Source organism: Pogona vitticeps, chromosome 12 (genome assembly GCF_051106095.1).
Source record: "Pogona vitticeps strain Pit_001003342236 chromosome 12, PviZW2.1, whole genome shotgun sequence".
Classification (NCBI taxonomy): domain Eukaryota; kingdom Metazoa; phylum Chordata; class Lepidosauria; order Squamata; family Agamidae; genus Pogona; species Pogona vitticeps.
The window spans coordinates 19,666,183-19,692,768 of record NC_135794.1 but is presented as its reverse complement, the minus strand read 5'-3'; the positions used below and the strand labels follow the sequence as shown (position 1 = coordinate 19,692,768).

Below are 26,586 nucleotides of genomic sequence, written 5' to 3'. Positions count from 1 at the left end.
CTCCTCCCCCCCCCCGCTCTCTCGGCTTCGTCCAGGGGGGGGAACCGAGAAATTGGGCTCCCAACGAGCAGAGGGGCAAAATATATATATATATCAGCCCATTTGGACTCCATAGATAGACAAGAGAGCGCTGTGTGTATTTTCCTCTTTCCAATCAAGACCTAGACCTTCTTCTCCTCCCCCCCCTCCCCAAGCGCCACGAAAGACGCTTGGGTTTCCCCTCCCCATACTTGTTATTTACTATTCTTAATTTTTTTTTCTGGGGAGGGGGCCGAAAGAGTGGGGACTCAAACTTGGGGGGGAGAGATTGGCTTTTTTTTTTACATTTAAAAAAAGAGGAGAGGGCCCGTTTTGTTCCACATCAAGAAGAAGAAAAAAGAGGGAATGAAGTCCGGCGCCGGAGGAGGGTCCCTGACCTCATACGGGGGACTCCTGCTTGTTTTGACCACGCTTTGCCTGTGGCCAGCAAATGGAAAAGGTGAGTATTGTATTTGGGGGTGGGTGGGAGGGGTTGGGGAAGGGGGGTTTCCTTAGATTGAATGGAGAGGCGGAGGAGGGGGGGGGGTCAGATGCGTTTTCGCGCAGGGGCGCCCAAAGGGGGAGGGAAGAGGGTGGGTGGCCAAAACGCGCCTGCCGTTTGGCTTGGCGTTCCTTGGAAACGCGTTCCTTAAAAACAACCGCCTCCGTTGCTTCCCTCTCGCTCTTATTTGGTAACGAAGATCGTTTCCAGTTCATGAAACGTGCAGCCCATTTATCAACCTCCTCCTCCCCCCCTTCCTAAGAGGCTGGGGAGGGAGAGAAGGCAAGAGAGAGAAAAGGGAACGCGTGGATTCGTGCGTTCACAAGCATTCCAAGAGTCGTTGAAATCATTTCGCTTTTTAATTCATTGAATATTGTTTTGTAAGCGCACACGCATGCACAACGGTGGCTTCCTTTCAGCCTGATAATGTAACCTCTCCGAAATTCCACACTGCGTAGCAAACATTTTGAAAGGCTCGCCCAAGCGAGAGGGAGACACGGGGTGGCCTCTTCAGACGAGCCTACCCCCCCCCCCCAAAGTCGGTTTACAAGGAAAGGACGCCAGGAGCCAAATAGCGAACGGAAGGGTCGCATTAACTACACGATCCTCCTGGGGCGAAAATAATAATAATGCTAATAATAATAGCGCTTTAAGGGGAGGTGGTTTTCATTTGGAAGGAGAGATGCTGCGCCGTGTCCAAGCGGGGGGGGGGGAGGAGGAGAAAGACGACTATTGCGTAAACAATAATACAAGCTTAAGGTTGTTTCTGCCCGGGGGTGTGTGTGTTGATGAATGTCTGGAAATGCTAGCTGGGCAGTATTAGAGGGGGGGGCAGAGAGGACTCGGTAAGCGGAGCCGGGAGAGATGCCCGCATGGCCGTGGTCGCTCCGAGCCTGCTGCGCTTTTTTTTGTTTTCTTTTGTGTCTCAACGTGTTAAAAGCGAAGTTCCTGCGTTGCGCAAACGTGGTGCGCCTCTGCTGGTGCGCCGCGCTTGGCAGAAAGGGGGGGGGGAAGCAGGCTCTCTCTCTCTCCGGTGGGGACAAAGCTGTCTGGGTTGTTGCACGCGTGTGTGTTGTGTGTGTATCTCTCCCTCTCCATCCCTCTTCTCTCCCCACCCCTTTCGTTTCTGGGGATGCCGATGTCTGCTTTTGGGGGCTTGGAAAGGGTGTGTGTGTGGAATTTCAAGATCCTGAGGCTCAGCCTTCCTTCCACCTTCTTGCCCTGCCTATTGAGGCTCTAGAAAATAATGGGGACTTCGTTGTAAAACGGGCACCCGCCAACAATAACGCTCAGGTTGCAATGGCAATCGGCAGTCGCGGCTCCTTTCCCTCCCCCAGTGGTCGGTGGTCCAGCTATGTTGGGAAAAGGGAGGGCGCTTCCTCTAGTGGCGGATTTCCCCCCTCCTCAAATTGATTTATTCAGCCTGAGCCTTTTAAGGTTTAGGAGCAGAGCCAGGGGTGTGTTGAGGGGACTTTTCCTTCACTCCTACCATTTTAGCTCCCCTGTTTTGTTTACCTCTTTTGTTTGAACCCTGCCTTTTTACCTGTGCGGGTGTTTTTGGAGAGCTGGGGTTATATGTTAGGGAGGGAAAAAAATACTACACCATTGTAAAGTGGGGAGCCTGCAGGTCTCGAATCTGAAAACGAAGAGGAGGGTTGTGCTTGCAAAGCAAAGCTAACCCTTGATTCCTTGTTTATCTCTCCTTTTTGGTGATAAAAATGTCCTTGGGTAAATTAAAAGGGAAAGCTTTGTGTAAGGATATTCTCATGTGAGGAAGGGTTTCTCGGTATTTGAGAGTAATAGGAAAAAAAGGGAGGTGGCGTCTTTTAAGGAAAGACAGGAGTTACCACAAAGGTTGATATGAAAGGGACAACTTTATGAGCCTTGGTTATTGAATCATTCGGAGAAAATACTGGCTTTTAGTTTTTTTTTAAAAAATGGTTTTGTTTGAACCCCACCCCGCCCCAAAAATCAATGGGAAGTCTAGGATGCATAGAATACCGTTTTTCTTGTGTGGAAAAGCTGGCCACAAACCTGGTGGGTCTAATTGTAATCTTTTAAAAAAATATTTTGTGATGGGTGGAATGAGAAGTAAGCTGGTTAAGAAATGTGCAGAGGCAGTCAAATCTTAAATGCATTTGCTCAAAACGAACTGGGTTCAATAAGACCTGTTTGCAGATAAATACGTACAGAAATGTAAACTTACACTTGAAAAGGACAGTTTCATTCCAGGTGTATATTTTTGTATAAAAGTTTTTAGTCCTGCTGCAGCTGTTTTTCTTAACGGCTGTATCAGTGGTAAATAATGCTACAGATTCTCTGTTGATCAGCTTTGAATCCTATTAAGATGGTTCCTTTTTGACTGCTGAGCTGAAAAATTAATCATTTTTAGAGGAAACAGTCCTTAGGCAGAGTGTTCTAGATACTAAACATAATAAAAACATGGTTGATTGTTTCTGTGGGAAAAGAGTCTTTGTAGTTCAGTTAAAACACAAACAAACAATCCACGCCACACACCCTGTTTATTTTTTTTTTAAGCTCATGGTCAGAAAAACAGACTACTCTTCCAGTATGTATTTTTCTTCCTTTCCAAAGTTTATTATTAGCCATCCCATAGTAATGAAAGGAACCTTTAGTATTAATTGTTATGTTTTTTTTTAAAAAAAAACGTAGAATGTGTCATAGCTGAACAGTCTCTTCCATTTTCGGTCATAAAAAGCTATGCATTCCTAAATAGGAATACTGTACAGGCATTGAAACTATGCTGATGGGGAAAGCCCATTGCTGTATATGTATTTTTGTTGTTGAATCTTCAATTAATATGCATGTAAAATGGCTAAATGGTGGTCAATAGCAAAATGGTGGTTAGACTATGAAGGAACAAAGAAGGGTCTAATACTAGCCCTTAAAGGAAAGAGTCTTCTTGTAAATAAGTTGTCATTTTCACAAGACTCGAATGCAGGTGTTTTGTTCCTGGGTACGAAGGGCACCTAAGATTTTCCAGACAGGAGCCTCATTGAGCGCCAGGTGTTTTGATTTTGATTCTAGGTTTGAATTCTCATTTGTTCATTAACTTGCTGATGGAGGGAGACCTGAACACCCCTTCTCGATAATGGCCAGTTTGAAGTTGAAAGAGCCGCCTCCATAACTCATTGATTCGTGTAGTTGGGGGCAGTGGTTTTGACTGAATGTGGGTGGAGACGACATCCCAGCAGCGGCCTGTGTGTGCCCTAAAATCCTGTTATTTAATTGAACATGTTTCAGTGCAGTTTGGTTAGATGGTAATCTCGGGGAAATAGAGAGTAAAAACCTGTTATAGCTATAATTACTCGTGTGTGTCTGTGTATAGTATCAACATCAATATCTCTTAATGTGCTTGCTGATAAAGCAAATATCGTGAGCCTGAGAGAGTGTATTTGTTAATTCTGTGTGTAATTTAGATACCAGAGCGCAAAAATGGTTTCACCGTGAAGGGAATCTGTGTACAAGACTGGAACCTAGGTGTGACACCCAGAGATTGAATTATTTCTCTGTAAACTGTCAGTAAGGGATTAGTCAAAGGGATGTAGTGAGACGCATATACCCTGCCCTATGCTGTGACTTAGCCCTGCTCATTTCAGTTCCCTACAAACCTTTGTATGTTTTGTTTAGCTGTGGATGCTACTACATGGGTTGGTTATTGCACGAACAGTTGAGAGTGTGATTAGTAAAGCAGTTTGCAATAAACAAAATACTGTTAACCTGACATGATTGGCTGGAAGTCTTTGTGCCAGTACAGCAAAATAAAATTCAAATTTATCTGTTGATGGTAGAGCATTAAAACCAAAGATTTAATGGGGAATGGGTTAGTAGCATAATGTTGTTGTGTGCTGTCAGGTCGGCTCTGATTTATGGCAGCCCCAGTATAGTTTTCAAGATACGTAAAATGTTCAGTGTGTGGTTTACCATTGCTGCCACTTAGTACGTTTCTGTGGCCAAGGGAAGATTTGAACGCAGGTTTCCTGAATCCTAGTCCAATGCTCTGTCTGCTATACCATAGTGACTCTCAACAGTGTGGTTTTACTAGCCTTATCTAGTTTCTGCTTTAGGTTTGGTGGCAACCATGATCGTGTCATGGGAGAGTTATGACATGAACCAAGCTGGTACTTTTGGCTGTTGGGCTAATTGTTTAATTCTCTACTGTGCCTTGTAGGAGTAGAGACAGCCTGTGTAGCCTTGGGCAAGCTATGCAGTTCTAGGATGCCCCGCAGAAGAAGGGAAGGGTGAACCACTTCTGAATACTGTACTTAAAACCTAGAAAATGAAGGGTTGCTATAAGTTGGCATCCAATGGATGGCATGTTGTTGTCATTGTTATAATAACATGAATCAGTATTTTCCCATATCTTCTGCAGTTCAGTGTTCAGTATAGTTTACCATCAGTGTTGTAGCCCGTGATTTTCATCCCTAAATATGGAATTTAAAAAGATTCATCTACTTGGATATGTTTCCAGTCCTGCAGTGTGCCTTGTTTAGGCTGTGTGATCAAGATGCTACTCTGGTTCTAAAATCTGAGCCTGCACCTCAGGCTTTCCTTGTATAGTTCGAACTTTTTCTTTTTAATACAACTCTCCTCTTGGACATAGACAATGTATTCTGATGGTTGCGAATGTTGACTCAAGAGTTTTGGTAACCTACAAGGTACTCTGGGGGGGGGGCGTGGCCTAGTAACTGTTGAACTTTTAACGGTGTGGTTAGGATCAAAGTCAGCGTTGCTGGAAGCACTGGATCCGTTTGAAAACTCTTGCTAGGAAAGAGTAGCAAGAAACGTTGTTTCTGTTATTCTTGATGCTGGACCTAATGCATCCATAAACTTGCTGAGTTCATTCTTTTTGAGAAGGGGGCTTTACAGATGAATAGTGTAGGATATGAGGGCAGTTTACCAGAACTGCTGCAGAATCCATACAGTAACTGCCACAGGCTGAGAATGGAAAATATTGGTTTCTTTTTATTTCCTCCATCTGTTCCTTTAAACAATGCATTTCGTCACCCAGATCTTAGATATTCGGCAGTTGAATGCCCTTCCCTTTTCACCATATTAAGGCACTTCCTTAGAAGAACAGTAGTATTGCAGGCTGGTAAAAGCATTCTTGTGGTTAGGATTTTTGAGGTAATATCCCTTAGGAGAAAAAAAAATCTGCCCTAAAACTTGCAAACTTGTCTTAACCAGCTGTGCCAAAGTGGGAACGATGTCCATCTGAGTTCAGTGGAAATGCAAACTGATTTTGTAGCTTCAAAAATACTATATGCTGGATCTAAAATGCTGTTGTGGACTTTGGCTTATGGTCTGGTAACAGCACCTGAGATAATACTAAAAAAGAAAGAAAGAAAAGAAAACAGGCAGTGGTAATTGACTTAAGGAGACCCTTGTCTATAAAATGTAACCGTCTAACCCCTAGCAAACCCTTGGTGGGCTGTTTTAGATTTTGTAAATGGCTTCATCGTGAAGTAAAGCATCCTAACAAGAGCTGGGAGCTGCTCAGTTTAGTTTTTCATGGTTTAGAATTAAAGGAACATTCTGTTAATGTGAACGCCGAAGAACAATCCAGATGGGGTTATTTTTTAAAGGGCAGAGAGAGTATACCAGGCTTCCAGATCTGAGCTTGTTTGTCTTGCCTAGGTATAGTACGTACCGTGAACTTTTGACTGCCTGCATGGGTGGCTAGCTGATGATGACTCCTGCAGTCCAATCCTGAATTTTGGTTGGAAGAAAAATCCCACTTGGGATTATTTCTGACTAATTTAACAGGGTTGGAGATGCAATTTCCTAAGACCGTTGCAACGTTGAAGATAGCAGCAACTTTGGCAGGCTCTGACAGTTTTTCCACAGACACCCCGTTTCTTAAAAATGATTGATCTACCTCGCACTAGAAATTTCAAACTAGATTCATTTTCTTACTGGGCTCAGACACTGATGATGATAACAGTTCTGTTTACAGATTTGTGGAGACTTACTTGGCCAGTAGGAGTAATATATTCTAAATATGGGCTAGGTTTTGATAACAAATAATGAAACTGATTAAAGGTGTTTGGAAAAAGTCAAACAGCTTGCTTTCCTTTAACGTATCTATACTACTGTGGTGTTTAGAATGATTCATATATAAACTCCGTCACATAGGCTAGGTCTTTGTATTGCAGAAAGGAAGTGAACCTGGGAGACATTGTTTACTGTACTTGTTTACTTGTTTAGAATTAATGCCTGAGACAAGCTTTGAACACAAGGATGTGCTAACTGACAGTCACAAGAATGAAAGTTTATTTCAAATGAGTGACTTTACTATCTCTTTTTTTGGGGGGGGAGGGAGTGTATTCTTTGTAAATGTTTGGGACTTCCCAATGGCTAGTGAGTTTTGTGTGGGAATGTTTAATAAAATTTTATGTGAACTAAATATATATGTGAGTGTCTGGTTACATATGGTAATAAATTAACTGATTAGTTCCTTGAGTTCTTGTGCTGTTTTTTTTTATTTTTATTTTAGTAAAATGCTATTGAATTTCCATTTTGGCATTTAGAGTTTGTCTTTGTGTATTGTGCTAAGGGGTGAATTCCCAGGGCCAAATAGTTGTTTGGTGAATGAAAGTGCAATTTGCCAGATGAACCCAGTGATGAAAAAAAAAGAGGAATTTCTGCAATAGTAAGCTGCAATGGCCATTTAAAAAAGTATTGTAACAGGTTAGAAATGATTTAAATAAAGGAAAAAAACTCAAGGAATTGAATACCCGTTTTATAGGTATTTACATAATGATTTAAATTGACATAATCATTTACAGTAAATGTATTAGTTAAAAATGTTGTCCCATGTTTCTTTTCTTTTTTTGGTATCATTTGGGGAGACCAGTAAGACATGACAACATGTAGTTAAAATGAAAAACAGAACAGAACAAAATCAGCATGCAATAACAAGACAAATTAAAAACGGATCAATTTAGTAAGTGGAGTAGCTGTGAAGGAAAACAATTAAAAATGATAGAAGTTAAAATAGAAGCAGCAGCACTAATATCTCATAACAGGCAATAAAGACTTACATTTGAAGGGAATAGCTAAGTAAGTCCAACACAAAAGGAAAGGGGGGTTGATGTGGGTAAGAACGAGGACAAATTCAGGCATGAGAAATTTTTCTTATAAAGTTCTTGTTATTGTTTGGAGGAGAAACTCTTCAAGGGAAGGAGCAGTCCAGAGTTGCTGGCTTTTCAGCAGAGTGGATAAATGGTCCTGCATTCCCTTTCTCTTTGACATGAGTTTGATGCTCTTCAAACTGTTATCTATCTGGCTTCATTGAAATGTGGCACTGCTACTAAAAATATTAACTTTCTGGCATAAGAACAGAAAGTCTGTTCACTGTTTTGGGTCTCTGCTCCCTAACCAGGTGTGAGGTGGGGTTAAAGGAATTTTAAAATGTGTTTTAAAATAATTTGTGTACTGCTGATTTAGAGAGGATACTTTGTTTTGCCTTCACATCCAGTGGAAGGAAAATATCAACAAAACAGGCGTTAGTCCTAAATTGAAATCCCAAGTATATGTGGAAGAAAATCCTGTCTATGTCTGAGATTCATTTCCTCTTTATGCATCTGTAGAATTAAATCGATGCTTTCCCCCCCTACTCATTCAGAAGTTAAAGCCTAGGAATAATAATGTAAGTCACTTTTTTTCTGGTTTTAATTTTGGATGAGTCTAGCTGAATTTAATGACTTCATCTCCTGTGTGATGCCCGCAGTAGCATTAAAAAAAGTTACACTAAGCAGCCAAGCTGAAGGTTATCATGGGCAAACTTATTATTGATGCCACAGCGCACTGTTAAGCGATAGCCCTGTTTACTTAGAAGTGTGAACCGAGATTGTGGTCCAACTGGCTGAGACTTTCCCACCATCTGTTATATTTTGAAGTTTGCTTATGTTTGACCGAGGTGGGGGAAAGGAAGAACCTTTCCTCTTAGAGGAAAGCATAGCAGCTACTGGTTGGGGCAAGGTGCAAGGAGAGACACTTGGCTCAGTGGGAGATAGCTGATGTTCATCAGCACATCAAGATCTGACCTTGTGGGTTCCATTCTAATCTCACTGTTTGAACAGCTCTGCTATAAAAACAATGGTGCAAAGCATTGTTTGTCAAGTTTCTGAGTTCTAGGAAAGCTTTTTATTGCAGTTAGCCCAGCAACTTCTGCTTCAATAGCTAGAACTTGTTTATTGGTTACGGGGTGCATATATACCCTACTTTTTCTCCAGGGACATGGTGGCGCTGTGGGCTAAACCGCAGAAGCCTGTGCTGCAGGGTCAGAAGACCAGCCGTTGTAAGATCGAATCCATGCGACGGAGTGAGCTCCCGTTGCTTTGTCCCAGCTCCTCGCCAACCTAGCAGTTCGAAAGCATGCAAATGCGAGTAGATAAATAGGTACCACCTCGGTGGGAAGGTAAAACGGCGTTCCCTAGTCACGCTGGCCACGTGGCAACAGAAACTGTCTTTGGACAATCGCTGGCTCTATGGCTTGAAAACGGGATGAGCACCGCCCCCTAGAGTCGGACACGACTGGACTGAACAGCAAGCGAATTTCTGAGCAGTGCATTTGGCCAGTTTCCCTACTTTCTGTTGCTCACAAGAATTCTGTGATGTAGATTCAGCTGAGGGAGAGTAACCTGGCTTTATCAATTTTCCACAGTGATGCTTCTCTTGGTGTGTTGGGACCTGCTGATTGGGGATGATGGAAGTTGTAGTCCAACACAGTCTGGAGGATCGATCTCATTTGGAGGAAAAAGCTTCACTGAGGAAGAGCAATAACCGTTGACATCTGTCTAATAAAAGCGGGGGGGGGGGAGGGGAGAGCATGGAAAATACGGTGACATCTTAAAGACAGATTTATTTCATTGTGGATGGCAGTCCAGTTCCTGGTGTCTGTGAAAGCTTAGATGGAAAGAAATCTGTTAGTCTTTAAAATATCACAAGGCGTTTGTTTTTATTTTTGTTTTACATGCGGAAAGAGACTTTACATCACTGTTTCCTTGAAAAGTTCAGAGATGAACAGGGAAGGAGAAGTGTCACGGCCAGAATCCATTTTTCACCCCGCTTTGGTGTGTGATGTTTTTAGCTGATGTGATTTGTTCTTTATTTTATTATTCTCATTATTTGATTTGCTGTCATTTCAGTTTGATTTTGTTGTTTGTTAACTGCCCAGATATAGTGCCTTGTGCTAATGGGGTGGTATAAAAATCTGTGAACCAAATAAATACATTTTCTGGCACCAGTGGTTTCTTGCAAAATTGCTTTAGTTCATGGACCAGGAAAATAAAATCTATGTTGCTCCTAGGGATGAGATGTTTAGCTGCTATTTCTAAAGAGATTTGTGTATTTGCTTTCGCCACATTTCTAGACTTCCTTTGGTCAAAAAGTTTGGACAAACAAATCTGTTCCAGAGGATGGGAATTGCAGCATAGCCACAAGAGAAGCAGCAGAAGTTTCATAGCCCTGGCTTACATTATAGGGTCAGATATGAATCAACTTTCAACACCTTTTGCATATCATGTGCTGCAGGAACAGGGTGTTAGAGTGTTTACAGTGAGAGATCCAGAACTCTACATGGCCATGAAGCTGCAGCCTTTGCAGTATCAGAATGAGGGATGCTAGTCCAAGTAGTACTGTCTCTTGATCTAACCTATTTTAGAAGGCTAGGGTGAGGATGCAACAGAAGGCCCAGGTATTGTCACCTGGAGATTATTGGAGGAAAGTAAAGACAGGAATGTAAATTAAGGATGTGAGCTGGGCAGAGTTTGTGTGGTACTTCAAAATCGCTTGTCCAGCATTGGAGCTGCTTAAGTGTGTCATGAGCCTGCAACAGTTGGAGTGGGAGTGAAGCATCAGATTTTCATCATTTTTGAATGATCAAGGGAACATATGCAAGGGAACATTTGCTCATGCTATGTTTTGGAAAGGGGATAAACTTGGTTTCTTCAAGTTGACTTTTCCCCTGTGTGATTGCATTTGCCCAGCCTGGTTTTGAGGTTTTGTTTTGCTTTGTTCGTGAACACGCAAGATGTCAGTAAACGTCTGCATTCTCATTGGCAAGAAGCTAAAACGTTGTTGTAGTGTTACCTGGCCAGTGCAGATCGTGGCATGTTGCAATTTAGCCCTGCTTTGCTGTGCCTTCGAGGCTCTTGATGCAACCTTCATTGTGCTGTGCCACCACCAACTGCTGGCCAAAGACTGACAAAGATTTGTGGGTTGCAAAGGTATGGCAGGTTGGAGCAGTTAGGCCACTGTTTTGTCACATGCCTAAATCCGCACTGAATTGTGTAATTCAGTTTGCACATGTGGATCAGGAAAATGGGATGTTATGAGTTGGAAAATGTCACCTTCCCATCTCGTTTTCTGGTTCCCCTTGCAACAGTACCCGTCTGCGCGCATGTTGGCAAAATTGAAGAGGGGAAAAAAGAGTGGAAAGGAGACAAAATATTTGGCACTTCAGAGACAAGCAGATGTATTTCCATGTTTCCAGCTTTCATGGATCACAATCCTCTTCTTCAGATACAAAGAGCATAAAATACATGTTGTCTATATACATTTTGCATGGCAGTTTGAGGATTAAGGATGGACTTCCATTTCCATAATTCTGTATAATAGCTTGCTCTTCCATGCACATGTGTGAGTCTCAGGGAGGCAGAGAGCACTGTTCTACTTCTCCTTCCATGCTTCTCTGCTTCCATGGAGTTGTTTGCAATATTGCAAAAAGGCATTTTGGGAATGTTGGGAAATGTGAAGAGAAGGTGTGGGTTAGTGTACTGATGTAAACATAGGCACCTGTGATACTAAAGACATTTTGTATCTTGTTTGGGTTGGAGTTTCCCTTTTGTGTTCTTAAGAAATGTTTGTATCCTACTTACATACAAGGCCAGTAATCACTTTTAGTTGCAAGCTCATTTTGTTTTTGTGCTCCACTTTTGTTTAGCAAAACCTAGGTAGGCTCACGGCAGCTTCTGATCCATTGAAACAGAATGTACTGAACTCACCGGCTCATCTGTTTTAATCTATTGTTGGCGATCCTGTAATCCAAAGAAGGAAATAGTTGCAGACAAAAAAGTGTTCAGTGAAAGTCTTGTGAAATTTACCGTCTTGCTGGCTGATTGAAGGTCACTGATTCTAACTTAGGACAAGTGCCTCTATCCATGTTATTATTATTATTATTTTTTTGGAAGATGGGAATTTTCTGTGATGAGGCAATCCCTAAGTTATTAACTTCAGATAGCTGGTTTGTTTACACTCTGGTCTTGCCAGTAAAGGTTAAGTTATTGACCAGGCCATATATTCCAGGGGGAAAGGCGACCTGGTGGTTTTGCTGTCTCATTTCTGAGCTCTTATCAACTTTCTCTAAAATCTGCAAACAAACCGAAAGTGGAAGCAAGTTATCTTTGGGACATAAGGCCAGTTAGGATATGAAATGGTGGTTTGGAACTGTGTCATCTGTTCAGACCTTTGCAAGTCCAGATGATTTCTATTAAGTTTGCTGACCTCTGTAGCTGCGTGATAGAAAGATTGCCATGTTATTCAGCACTTCTGCTCCAAGCCAGTTGAGGAGCATATATGCTTCAAACCTAGGCAGTGGGCACATCTCTAGAGGCTTACTTTCAGCCTTTGTCTATAAAGGGCACAACAGCTGTAAACAGTTTTCCCTTTCCCTTTTCTTGTCCTCTGAACCTGCAGGCTTGGTCTTGCCAGTCCATCTGCCTGCAAAGAAAAAGCCGTTAGGTTCGGCCAGACTTTTGAACTCTTATTTCTCCTCCGGACTTTGTACTGTACAGGCTGAGTAAGGAAGTTCTGGGCAACTTAAAAACTTGCTGTGTTTGTGACATTTTTATGATCCGAGGGAGGAACCCCACAAACCTGAATGTTCTTACCTACCATCTCAGCTCTCTTGTCTTTCTCTTTGGGTCTCAGATGACAGTATTCTTTTTTTGCAGACACACAAAGACCTTTAAGAGCTCATAGTCAGGCTCTGAAAAGGTATGTCACCTTTCCCACACTTTGGAAGCCACAGCTCTCCCAACCTTAAGGATTTGGGAAAATAAACCATTTGTTAATAGTCCTAAAGAGAGAGTCCCTTGACCTTTAAGAGCAAAAGAAAATCTACTGGCAGTATCTTTAGGTCCTTTCATAGTAGTCTGGAAGTTGAGTCATGGCAACTGGACTTCTTTCTTATTAGGTTGATAATAAGAAAGAACCTAATAAGACCTAATAAGAAGTCCAGTTGCCATCACGCAACTTCTGGATAACCTCACCTGGATGACTGAAAATCTTCACAGATATACAGTGGTGCCTCGCTTAACGATGATAATTGGTTCCCAAAAAATTGCTGTTAAGCGATTTCATCGCTAAGCGAAACACGGTTTCCCATAGAAATGCATTGAAAACCAGATAATCTGTTCCAATGGGAACGGATTGCCGTCCTTAAGCGAAAATCGCCATAGGAAACATCGCTGAGCGAAACACGGTTCCCCAGTTGAATTGCATTGAAACCTATTCAGTGCATCTCAATGGGGGAAAAAAATTACAACAAATTTAAAAAGAGTCGGAACAAAGTCAGATTAGTTTAACAAAGGGTTTATTAAGTGCACTTATGATTTCAAGCATTCTAAACATTTTTAAACATTTTTAAACATTTAAACAGCCAACATGAGGCTGTCAAAACCATCGTTAAGCGAAACAGGGGGACCCAAACTGTCATCGCTATGCAAAGCATAGTCCCAAACATCGCTATGCGAAAATCGCCCATAGGAACCATCGTTAAACGGAGCGCAAGATCGCTCTGAAAAAGTCATCGCTAAGCGATTTCATCGTTAAACGAAGCAATCGCTAAGCGAGTCACCACTGTATTGCATTCATAGTAGTAGCGTATCCATTTTTGAGTTCTTCAGTGTTACAGAGAGCCTGCTTAGAATGTGTAGTTTGCGGTAATGCTAAGTAACATTGAAGATTTGCTCTTTTGACTTTGGGTATGGGATAGCTGACAATATTACAGGGTGTCCTGGGAATTGCCACTTCTTCAGTGTGACCAGTCTCAGGGGGTTACTCCCTAAGTTTGTTGGTGGGAGGGTGGGATATACCTTTAACAAATTAAGAGTCAAAACAGATCTGCTGAGCCTCCTGAATCCCAGTAACTGTGCAGGGAATATTTTTGGAACTGTTTTTCTTCTCATTTAGTCTTCTGCGACTTATTGCAGGGGGTGTTTACTTCTGAGAACTATGCCAGTGAGAATGATTGAATGACACACGAGCTTTGAAAACCGGAACAGTGTAAATTGAAAGCTAAGCACGAGGAACTTTCCAAACCATTCTTGCTCTCGATCGTCTTGTGTCCAGTTTTTCTGCGTCAGACCTTGGATCTTCTTGTGACATTTTTGATTACAGGAGGGTACTGTACGTACGTACATGCATGCCGAGAGTGAGACTCTCTTTCATTCCCACAAAGAAGCGATTCTTTATAAGGTGTCCCATAATTGCCGAGGTCTCTTCTGCTTGCGCCTTTCTCCCGCTCTGTCCCCCACCTTCCTGACGACAATGGATTCCAGCGAGGCATGGAATCCTTTTAGCTTCTTATGCAGCTACGGAAAAAATCTGCGAGGGCATAATCCTGTTGATGGAAGGGCCTGCTTTGGTAATACTTGTAAAATATACAAACAGCTCTTTGATGGGCCTAGTATACACATTTTGCTTCTGTTGTCCTTTGTCAGTTTCTGCAGTTGGCCTGCTTGAGAAACATCCCCTTTGTGGGGTAAGGGGTTAAGCCAAGAGTCTGTAGCTCGCTTGGGTTGGGGGTGGGGAAGAAATGCAGAATGCTTGGGATTTTTTAAATTCCTGATCCTACTAGTTCACCAGAAATTACTTATTCATGGGCGGCTCTCTTTTGCCAACCTCACCGTCCCTTCGGTTTGCACTAAGGCAGGTTTTTGATTTCTCTTTCCTTTCTCTCTTGAAAAGCAGCCTGGGAGGAAGAAGAAGCAGTGCTTCCTGTTACTGTGGTTTGAGGCTATAGAAGGGACAGATCTTTGAAATTTAGTCCCCCCCCCTCCCAGTTATTTTCAGAGGAATTTCTGAAGGGAGTTTCCCCGTTTCCTCCTCCTTTGGAGAATTAGTTCTGTGAATTCACACAGGAAAAGGCTTTCTGCTCTGAGAGTGTCAGTCTTTAGATGGGGAGAAATATTCTTCATTGTCGCCCCCATAAAGACTGCCATTGAGCCGAAATTCCTTAGCAGGTTTTATTTTTTTTCCTTGAGAAAATAAATTCTGAAATTCCTCCTTATCTTATCCTAGGAGAAAGGCACATTTTAGAAACCATCTGATTATTCTCCGGCATTTTCCTTCCTTTTCTTTTCGTCGGGCATCCACCGTTTCCTCAGACAGCACCTTGGGACTTTGCGTTCAGCGCAAAGATGAGGATGGACTAGCTGCTAACAGCAGGTTGTTTTCTCACGGCTGATCGAATCCAAACTAGCTAATGCTTAACCTGGTGGTTCTACCTGAACAAGCTAAAACTTAACATGTCAAAGAAAACACAGCTTAATTCCACACCCTTGAATGTGTAGCAAGAACCCCTGTTAATAATTTTATAAAGTTCATCTATTAACAAGCTACCTTAGTAAAATGTTGTGGTCAGTTTGTTCTACTGAACCATTATCACAGATGGTTAAGCAGAGTTAATCTGTTTTCCTTGAGCAGGAGCGGAATGGTGTGTTTGTGCAATTGCGTCTGTGTTGTTCATAAAGAATTGTGCTGGAGGAGGAGGAGGAGCGGAGTTTTCCTCTTGTTCCTGAATGAACTGAGCCACTGTTATGTCCCTTCCATCTCATTTTTCCATCTCAGTCCTATGAAATTAATACACCGCGCTTCATATGCAGAAAGTGTAACGTTGCAGAAAATGTAAGATTTAGGCTTGGCATCTGGCAAAACCCTCTTCTGAAATCTCGGAGAGTTTCTCCATGTCCTTGTAGCTCCGGGTGGGTAAAGCGGGCAAATTGCTGCAAACACCCAACAGGTCTCAGTGGCATAACCAGTGGTGAGGAATGCTGAAGTTACAGCCCAGTAACATCTGGAGAACCATACTTCACCCACCTCTGGTCTTGACTCTTAGGCAGACCAATGGTTGATCTCTGTAAAAGACATCTTGGTGTTTAGTTACAAAGTGTAGGTTTGTAATAGGCGTTACTCAGGAGTTTTGGACTGCAACTCCCAGAAGCCTTCACCACCAACTGTGCTGGCTGGGGTTTCTGGGAGTTGCAGTTCAAAAACATCCGAGTAACAAAGGTTAAGAACCACTGGGCTAGAATGGAATTGGAGTAGTTTTGTTTGTGTGGCTCAAAGGCTAAGCCATGTGCACTAAGAAGCACCATCCATACCAATTTAGAATGCCATTTTACATTGTCGGTAAGCTCCTGTTTGTTTAAATGCAGTTATTATTCTTTAAATGTTGAATCTTCTAATTTGCAAGAAATAGCTATCGTTGTGGATGAAAAATCTCTTTATAGTTTTTAGAGGCAAGTCTTGATAAACTCCTATGTTTTTTTTTTTAAACATGTGGCTTCAGCCTACATAATCCAGTATAAGTTCCTGGGGGGTGGGTTTCATCAGCTTATTAGCATTCGCTTCCAATTTTTTATTTTCCTGATAGAAAATGGAATTTGTCTGATGAATCAGCCAACCAATTACACCTAAAATTTGTAATTTTAGTTACAAATAGTAACTAAAATAGTAATTTTAGTTATAAGTAGTGGAGTTCTCTTCTGCTGGGTTTAGATCCTTGGTCTTTCCCAGATATTTGGAGTAATAACAATATGCCCGTTATCACCAACAATGACCACAAACTTGCTGCTTATGCACCCCAGTGTGGGTGGAAGGGTGAAAATCTCAACAAAGAGTTGCGCCATCGTGCTCCAATGGTGTCATGTGATAAGGGATACTGATGGTGACTCCTTGAGTAGCTGCAGTTCGTAGCTGTCATTCATGCCATTGCACCTACACGACTAGCTATGCCACAGGATTCCTGCTATTATCATGCAGTTTAAATAATACCCCTTTGTTCTGTTTTTGTCCACCAAACCGTTTTCTGGATTTAAAAAAGCATAAACCACATCTGATATGTGTATGTTCAGTGCTCTGCAGAAGCCCAAAGGGGGACATCTATTTGAATATGGAAAAACTTAAAAATATACTTTGATGTGTGAAGATGGGGACAGTTGAGAAGGTGGTCGCAGATGGAATGTAAGGATCATGAACTGGATGCGACACGTTGCGACTGTAAATGGTTCTCAGATTTGAGCTGTTGGCGGTGGTGTCTGACCTGCTTGGGATTCTGTGCCCATGTTTTTAAAAAAGGTTAATTATTCAGGATATCCGTATCCTTTTGCTGCCTTGACCTGGCATCTGTATTGCACTCTTGACATGCCAAAACATCTTCCTTTTGGACACCTTTTGAGTTGAACCAGATACAGGAAACGCATCAATCCGAGCTGTTAATCCGTGTGTCAGAGTTTAAAGAGTTTGAAAGCACCTTTTTAAAGTTCTACCTTTCGTTCATTGAGTGCCGTAGCGCTGCATTAGTTGAGGCCAATAAGTGTGAAGAAGAGGTTGTGTTGCTTGACACCATTAAGCATACAGTAGTTATATAAATTCTCTGAATTGCGTAGTACTGAGGAGGAAACTACGGAGTGGTTGCGTGAAGTGGTGAATGACAAGCGTTGTGTTTCCTTTTTTTAAAAAAAACTTGGAAGTCACATTGCAGTACACACACATCTTTCTGTATGTGAATGTTTGCATAAAATACCATCCAAAGAAAACACACAGCAGCCAAAAAGAAACTGTAGAATTCTTTGAACTGGGATTAGTTTGTCTCTTTAATACATTAATTTCAGGGCAAAATGAACAAAAATAAGAAGTGACGTGTTCTGCAGTCATTAGCTATAGTTGAATGGATGAATTTTCTAGAAGAAACAGAACCCGGGACAAAAGGAGAAATATAGGTTTGCATAGAAATTAAACCTAAAGCATGATTAATTGCAAAAATGCCTAACTTTACAAAACCCTGCTTTTGAAACATCAACACTTGTGAACCCAGTTTTTCTTTCTCATTATGCCAACATTGTGATATCGTAGGTTACGGGTGAGTAAATGCAGTGTTCCAGATTTTGCTGGATTCCAGCAACAGTTATTCCAGATCACTGGTCATGCTGGGTGGTGCTGATGGGAGTTGTAGTCCAATAACATATAGAAAATATAGGTTGCTCACTATTGTGCTATATTATAAGTTAAGCTGCAGGGTGTGCTTTATTTAAATCGATCTTAATCACAATTTAAATTTTAAAAATCAGATTTTTTTAACAGTTAATTTTTTTAAAAAAATTAAATTGTGATTTCAATCAATTTGACTTCAAAAAACCCGGTGAGTTTTATCCACCCTGATATGTTGGTGTGTAAAAACCTTAGGGTTTTTAAGTGTTCTTTTTTTTTTTTTTTTTTGCCATTGGAAGCTCACATATCTGTTGCCTGTCTCCTGTGTGTGTATCTAGGGCAGTGGTTCTGATGCTGAGGTAGCCTGGGTGAGGCAAAATGGCAAGTATCCTGCTGCCTACAGAGGCACAGTGGGGCCATTTTTTACGAAGGGCTCTTTCTCGTGCGTTGCTCACGCAAGGGGGAAACCCTGGAAATCCTTGTGTGAACAGAAAGGCTGGTTGAAGCGACAGAATGAATTCCAGCTTGTATAACTGCGAGCTGGAAATCGGCAGGATTTGGGTGGAACGCCCGGTCCACTGAACTGTTTTGCTTTGTGAAGAGGGATAGGATACAAGGCAAGGTTCTGATAATACTTGCTAAGCATTCACTTTCGAAAGTTTCAGCACCCTCCTGTGAGTGTAGCATTGTGTCTCCTACGGAGCAGTGAAATGTGTACTCAGTAGTACTTGCTACAGCTTTCCATTATTAATAGAGTTATTATTTTTTTTGTATGTGTGCTTACTCCCAACATCACTACTGCACTTTTCATGTCCTTTCACTCTTCTGTGAATGAGGAATATGCTAACTAATTAAATGCTGCTCAATGTCCTGAAACACGTTGCCCGCCAGATGGCTGGCTGCTTGTTTTACTGACCTCGGAAGGATGGAAGGTTGAGTCAACCTTGAGCTGGCTACCTGAGCCTGCCGGGATTGAACTCAGGTTGTGAGCAGAGTCTTAACTGCAGCATTGCAGTTTAACCACTGGCCATGGGTTTGTTGGAATAGAAGAAGCATTCCAAATATTTTTGATTGGAATGCATAATGTTCTAGCAGTATTATTATAGAGAAACTCTTCCCTTTAGCCTTTGTTAAAGTTTCCCAGGTTGGAATAAGTTATGGGTATTTTCTGACTCCAGGGAAAATTCCAGTATGTTCTGAGGGTAAGTGTTAGGGATAATAGTTGTGCTTCGGTTTAAAGTATCATGGCATTTTCCTCATATTTTCTGATTGCAATGGGCGCTGCACCTCCTCCAGCCTGGTGAGTCCCATGTACTGGTTGTGCACCATTTGATATCTCTTTCCCAACCGCCCCCCAACACATAAAAATTTTCTTTCACAAGATACTACTAGCATTAGCAGCATCAGCAGCAACAGCAAAAGGCAGAAGGCCACTTTGTTGTGACTTTTTAATGTTAGTTTTAAAAAAGCACCTGTTAATGGGTATCCGAAACTTGGGGATATTGTTTGCAGCTGTTGATGTGACAGTGCTACAGAGCGCCTGCATTGTACAAGAAAATATAGTAGAGATGAGCATGAATTGATGGTATGGCATGGTTTTCTGTAGTTCGGTGGACGTCCACTCAGAGGCAGCGCCCCGGCTTCCCTGCCCTGCCTCCTCTGGGCGCTGTCTCTGAGTGGGCGGCTGCTGGAGGGGGCAAACTGCAAAACATCTGTGGGGCCCGTAAGTGAACTGTGCCGAGCCTCCGAACTGGCGGTTCATCCTCGACTCTAATCTTGAGCACTAAAATCTCCCATCCTAATGCATGAGATTTAGGATGTGGAAAGAGAACAAGTTTATGCTTGTGTTTTATTATTTACTCAGCAATAAATAACGGGAGCATCTTATATCATATTTTCTTGTCTGTTTTTTTTCCCTCTCTCCCCGTTCCTAATATCCTTATCCAGTTTGTGGGCCAAATATCGACATTCGCAACAGTGTGAGTGAGCTGAGGCAGCTGGAGAACTGCACGGTAGTTGACGGATTTCTCCGAATTTTGTTGATCCCCCAAGGAGAGGACTTCAGTGGCTTTCGCTTCCCGCAACTCACGATGATCACAGATTACTTGCTGCTGTTCCGCGTGGCAGGCCTGGAGACCCTGAGCGACCTCTTCCCGAACCTCACCGTGATCCGTGGCAAGAACCTCTTCTACAACTACGCGTTGGTCATCTTCGAGATGACCAACCTCAAAGAAATTGGGCTGTACAACTTGAGGAACATCACTCGGGGAGCCATCCGGATTGAGAAGAATTCTGACTTGTGTTACCTCTCCACGGTGGACTGGTCTCTGATCTTGGATGCCGTCTCTAACAACTACATTATAGGTAATAAACCGCCAAAAGAATGTGGGGACTTGTGTCCTGGAACAGCAGAGGAAAAACCCCTATGTGAGAAGACCTCCATTAACAATGAATACAGCTACCGCTGCTGGACATCCAACCACTGCCAGAAAAGTAAGAATTGCAGGTTAAAATTCTCTTCCAATGTGGCTTGTTGTTTTTTTAAAGTTGCTTCTTACAGGCAGACAAGGAGCAAATGTTTAGGGGGCTGCATGTGAACACTTTTGGAGATTAGAGGAATGCTCCTGGTCTCGTGCATCCCTCCTCAAAAATATATTAAATATATTTTAATTTTAAAACCTCATGCCCTCTCGTTGCCAGTTTAAAAAGAAGTTGAAACATTTTTTTTTTTGGTTGGGTGGGGAGGCAGGTTCTGGAGGCTGCCCAGAACGTGGCAGTGTTCCCTCTCGATGTCCTTGGAGGTCACAAGGAACCTTTTTGAGGAATAAAAATGTTTGGGTTTGTGGCGGGAGTTGGAATGGGCGTTTGGACCTCTTGAGGCTCCACACGGTCCATGGGGCACACTGAGACCACACTCTAGAAGTAACCATAGATTCCTGTTGCTGATTTAGAACATGCGTATCAGTCTTTCCCAACTCAAGGTCATCTGGACATGTTTGGCTACGTCACCTAGGGCCATGTTACCCGGGCACAAAGGGCAGTGTAGTCAAGAACACCTGGAGGACACAGGATTGATGGAAGCTCTTGACTACAGAAAGGCTTAATGTAAAACTATTACTGATTAAGGCAAAGACGGCCTTGACTACAGAGAAGTCTATGGTTATTTGCTCTCTTTGTTGAAACTGAAATTCTGGGGAAGGTCAGAAGTAAGTCTTGTATTTGTTCATTGCACTGATAATTCTACCTTTGGTCGTAACTGTGAATCGGTCATGTGCCTTTGGTATCATAATCTGATACCACTTTCGGCTGCAGATGATGAATAGTAGGTTGAAATGTTCCAAAGAAAGTATAGCAAGGTGGGTGGGGACAAAGGAACCCAACCCTCTCTTTATCTGAACGCTATTTTGCTCTGTTTGGGAAGTGGTTTTGTTATTGTGCTGTGCTTCCCTCACTTTCTCTCACCGGCTTCCTTAAAAGTGCTCTAGTCCAGGTAAACAGTTCCCCTTTCCTGGATGCATAAACTGTCCTTCACTAGATAAGCATGATTGAAGGGGAGGAGTGTTTGTGAAACGTGAATGTTGGAAAACCAGGGAAATTTTGTGGGGAGAACATCACTGGTGAGCGGGGATGTCTGGCATCACTTCGATCAGTCTGTGACTTATCCTTGAAATTGGCTTTCTGCGCTTCATCCATAGATGGGAAAGAAACATTGTCAAGCCAAATAGATGTCACAGCTGAATAGTTAGGAAACTTTTAAAAAAAAACTGTTGTAGCTATGAAATTGGAAGTAGAAAGAAAAAAAAAGGGTAGGATTTTCCTCTTAGAAATGGCTCGGTGTTTGCTTTTGAATTGTAATCCTTCTCCCCCCTTCCCCCCGGTGTTTTGTACTACAAAATCATTTTTCACTTGCCCATCTAAGCATTTACAGAAGTAGACATTTCTTAGGTAAATATCATGGGTGGTGCATTTTGAGCACACTTGGTGGTTTGTTTTTTGCCCAACCGCTTATAGCCATTTGGATGGATGAAATTATGGCGAGATGATGCTTTTCACTACTGTTTCCAGTCTTGTTCCTCCAGATGTCAAGAGACTGTCTTCCTTGGCTCAAAAGAAAACAAAACTATTAGGTTGAGCTTACCTGGTGTGTATGTTGTTGTTGTTGTTGTTGGAGAAGGAACTAAGGGAAACAAGTATGTTGTTTGGGTAGTGGACAACTTTCTCTCTAATTTTCAGCCCCATTTGGCAGGGGTCCTCCCCTCATGTATGTAACTCCGCCCCTCGCATGGGGTTCCATCATGGCCAGCACCAAGGGGGCAGGGAACGACCGCTGTGGTGCATGGAGGAGGAGGAGGAGCCTTGCACAGAAGGGGTGGAGTCATGCCTGCTCTGTTTGGCAAGCCGTCTTCATGGAAGACGAAGAAGGTGCTCTAGTGATCCTGATCAGAAAGGGAGATGTGTTGTAACTGTACAACAGCAGTAGCATTGAAAGGGGCAGTTCTTTGTAGGAAAATAGCAGTGTTTCCAAAGTTTTGAGGAAAACCTCACAGAATATTTATTTGCATCCTTGAGGACTAGAAACCTTAGAAGCAAAACAAACCTTAAAGACCTGCAGTATTGGAAAGGACTAAAGGTGTCCAAATGACTCTGGACTGCAGAAAGGGGAAAAAAACTCTGTTCTTGGGCCAGCAGAGTGCTTTGAAACACAGAAAACACTGCCTTTCCAGAAAGGAAAGCAAGGAAAGTATAAATGTTCAATTGTTTAAAAGGAAGCTTCCTGTTTGCTCAGTTTTGTTGTTGGAGAACATTATCAGAGAAGGAACAAGGAACATAACAGGAGCACAGCAGAAAAGGAGGATACAAATGGGGTGAGGGCTGAAAGCATATGCTCGGTCTTTGGGATAGCAATTAACTAGAAGCCCTTCCTTTTCAGTTACATATTTTTGTCCACTGGGATGAATGGAACATTCTTACAGTGCCAGCTGCATGACTTCTGTTGTTACAAGGAAGTGGCTTGTGGTATTACGCATTCCAGTCCTTATGATGAAACAGAAACATGATGCGCCACCCCCACTCCTGTAGCATGGTTTATGGAAGGATAAACTCTGATAGCAAAGTAGAGCCTCCAGGTGTAGAGATCTTATACCTGCAACCCTGGATCCTGGAGAGGAATGGCGTGCAAGGGCTGCGTTTGTCTGTAGAATTAAATGGTGTAAAAATCCGTTGAGCTTTTACCTTTAGAGCTTCATCTGTGTTGGTAAAAAGCAGATGGGTGATCAGGAAATTTCTGTCATTCAGAAAAAAGGGGGCAGCTGGATTTATCCATAACAGCATTTGAGGAGCAACTCTATTGTAAAGGTAATCACTCTTAATTATCAACTAGAGACCTAGCTACCTGCAGCCAATTTGCATTATAGTATTGGTAGCTTGCAGACAATATTTTCTCAAACTATGGTGGGGACGCTAGGTAAGCAAAAAGGGAACAGAGAAGCTGAAGGGTGGGGATGGCAGAAGTTGTCATGGCCTTTAGTACTCAGAAGATCCCGGGACGTCAATCCTGTAAGCTTGGTTTCTGCTACATCACTGTCAAAATACTGTATATAGGATTGCGGGAAGGTGTGCTGTTGTCAGTCAGGCCAGTGATTCCCAACCTTGGGTGCCCAGATGTTCCTGAACTGCAACTCCCAGAAATCCTGGCCAGCACGACAGGTGGAGAAGACTTCTGGGGGTTTTTAGTCCAGGAACATCTGGGGAGACCCAAGGTTGGGAATCAGTGATGTAGAGCAGCAGCATCAGTTCTGATGGTCAGCAATGGGAATCCTTTCCTAGCCCTACCGGGCGATGCTAGGGATTGAACTGGCAACCTTCTGCATGCACATTAGGTGTCCTGCCATTGAATTATAGTCCTTCCCAATCCAGGGGCTGTTATTCCCTGGCGGTTTCCTTGAGATTCATCAAGACCTCTTGCACGTAGCTCCCCAGATCTGGTGAGATTGGGTGCGCTGCAGGCTTTATTTATTTTATTTATTTATTTATTGTATTTATACCCCGCCTATCTAGTCATTTCGACCACTCTAGGCGGCTTGCAGGTTCTTCTTTGTACAGTGGTGCCTCGCTTAACGAGCGCACCATTTAACGACGAATCCGCATAGCAACGTTGTTTTTGCGATCACTAATGCGATCGCATTGCAATGTTTTTAATGCTAAAACATCGCATTGCAATTTTCGCATTGCGATGATTTTTTAACAGCTGATCGGCGGTTCCAAAATGGCCACCAGCTAAAGAAAATGGCCACCCACTGTGTTTCTGCCTGGATTCCTCGCTTACCGGGCAATGAAAATGGCGGCCGCATGGAGGATTTCCGCATAGCGGTGAGTTTTGTGCCCATAAGAACACATTTAAAGTGTTTTAATGCCTTCTTATGGGCTTCCCCCCCGCATAGCGACGAATCCACATAGCGACAATTTTTCGGAACGGATTATCATCACTGTGCGGGGTACCACTGTATTTCTAACTGGTCGGTTCAAGGCGGGAAGTGCCCTCCTCCCCTTGCAACGCATTGCCTTCGAATCCAAAATCCTTTGTCTTTGTGCAGACCTTCCCCTGAAGGATATAGAGTGGGTTGGTAAATGCTGTGTTAGGAACACTTCGTTCTCTCTGAGCAAGCTGGCTTGTTTAATTTTGTCACTGAGCAGAAGTCGGTTGTCGCAAACAAAAGGAGGAAAAACCCGTTGGCTTCCTTCGAGATAACTCTTAAGGGAAATGTTCTTAGAAGTGGGTAGCGTGGGTAGGCGACCAGAGTCATGCCGTGCTTCTGTGCAGCAAAGGATTAAACTGGATGGAAAAAGGGAACGTTTGTTTTGGTCTTGTTATTATTAGCCTTTTAAAAAGATGGCTGGGTGTTCCTGCCGCCTCTTGTCGCCTCCTTCCTCCTCCCCTCCCACCTAGAAGCTATTGAGCACTTGAATTCTCCTTGCTTCCCACAGGCTTTTGCAGGCTTGACTCCCTTGCAATATTTACTTTTTTAAAAAAACTTTCTTCTGGGATTGAAAGGAAAGATGCCAACTGCGTTCCGCTCACATCCCCTTTTGGCACCAGAACTGGAGAGAACGATGTTGCAATTCCGGATTTCCGGAAAAGCAAAGTCTTTGGATGATGGCCAGCAGCTGCTTGGACAACTTGGTCTGTCCCTTCCTCTCTGCTTTGCTCTCTCTCCCCCCCCCCATCTACCCACCCCCACAGCTTTTTGAAATTGGAGAAAAGTTCTTTTGGAGAGCACATTATTTTGCTTTGGAATTGGCATGGTTGCCCTAAAATGTTAATGAGGTCTTTGAAAAAACATACACAAAAAGAGAGAGAGAGAGAGAGAGAGGAACCGCTGCTACTGGGCATGATGGTTCTGATCTTTTTCGCTTCACCTTGTTAAAAGAGAAGAGAGCTCTACGTTTTCCTGGTTTTGAACACATCTTGGACCTGGGAAGGATTATCCTGTTCTCCTATATAGTAGACATGGGTAGCTGAGTTTGGCTGGATCTTACCCTTAAGCAATGCCTGCTGAACCTAATCTGGAGGCATATTGGGTCCCCTAGATTGTTCCCATGTGCATCCAGCAACCCAATACTTAATTAAGAGTTCCTGATTTTTCCCTGGGCTTTTTTATTATTGTGGATTTTCTTTTTTTTTTTTTTTAAATCTGGGCCACCACTTCTGTTTCTATTCTGTTGTTGTTTTGGCCCTTTATCGAATGCCAAGTTTACAGCTTGATGGAAAGGAAAGATCCACATTGGATCCACATATGTATATCTGTATCTGCAATTCAGTTGTTGGAACATGATATAGCTTTAACTGTCGTGGCTGTAGTTTAAGGAATTCTGGGATTGGTAGTTTGGTGAGATAATTAGCAATGCTGTTACAAAGGGTAGTACAAGGGTGTGTAACATAGTTTGTAGGAGGGAGTTTGAAGTTTTTCACCAGACTGCACACCCTAGGTAGTGATGTTAAAGCCATTGCAAGCAAAACTGATATGACTCTTGTGTGTTTCAAATGAAAAGTGAAGCAAGGCCATGGCAGAGAAATCATTTGAGCCTATAAAGTAAAGGTAAAGGTTCCCCTTGACATTTAGTCCAGCTGTGTCCGACTCTAGGGCACGGTGCTCATCCCCGTTTCCAAGCCGTAGAGCCAGCGTTTGTCCGTAGACAGTTTCCGTGGTCACGTGGCCAGCGCGACTAGACACAGAATGCCGTGACCTTCCCACCGAGGTGGTACCTGTTTACTTGCATTTTTGCATGCTTTCGAACCGCTAGGCTGGCAGGAGCTGGGACAAGTGATGGGAGCTCGCTCCGTCGCGTTGATTCGATCTTATGATGGCTGGTCTTCCGACCCTGCAGCACAGAGGCTTCTGCAGTTTAACCCACAGCGCCACCACATCATTTGAGCCTATAGCAAGGATTAAAATTTTAGGAAAAAAAATCTCTCTGTGTGTTTTAGTGCCTCTGAAGCTCTCTAGATTGTGGATATATTTTCTGTGATTCCCCCCCCCCCTTGAAATAACAGCATGCATCCTGCCGATGTGGTTGGGAGTGGATGCTCCTGAGAGAGAGCAACTTGCCCTTGGGAGTTAATGGCCCAGCCCTTGTAGAGCAACAAACAAAACAGGTAAAGATGTTGGATGACGAGCGCCTAGTGATCTGTAGCTGGATTGAGTGGGCTTTGCTTCAAAAACACCAGCGTGGTCGCAGTCTACGTCAGCAGAAAGCATTGTGCCGTCAGCTTGCCCGGAAGGGTTGAGGACTCTCTCTCCTCCCCCCGCCTCCCCAGTTTCTTGTTTCCT

General features: G+C 42.9%; 1 protein-coding gene across 2 annotated transcripts in view; it reads left to right on the top strand.

Moving 5' to 3' along the window:
- Nucleotides 1-344: 344 nt before the first annotated feature.
- IGF1R (insulin like growth factor 1 receptor) overlaps nucleotides 345-26,586 on the top strand; it is a 174,709-nt gene continuing 148,467 nt past the window's right edge. For both annotated transcript variants that reach the window (XM_020781765.3, XM_020781764.3), the window contains exons 1-2: nucleotides 345-478; nucleotides 19,706-20,251. In XM_020781765.3, the coding sequence (XP_020637424.1) occupies nucleotides 385-478; nucleotides 19,706-20,251 (640 nt within the window). In that variant the 5' untranslated portion in view covers nucleotides 345-384. The remainder of the gene's footprint in view (nucleotides 479-19,705; nucleotides 20,252-26,586) is intronic.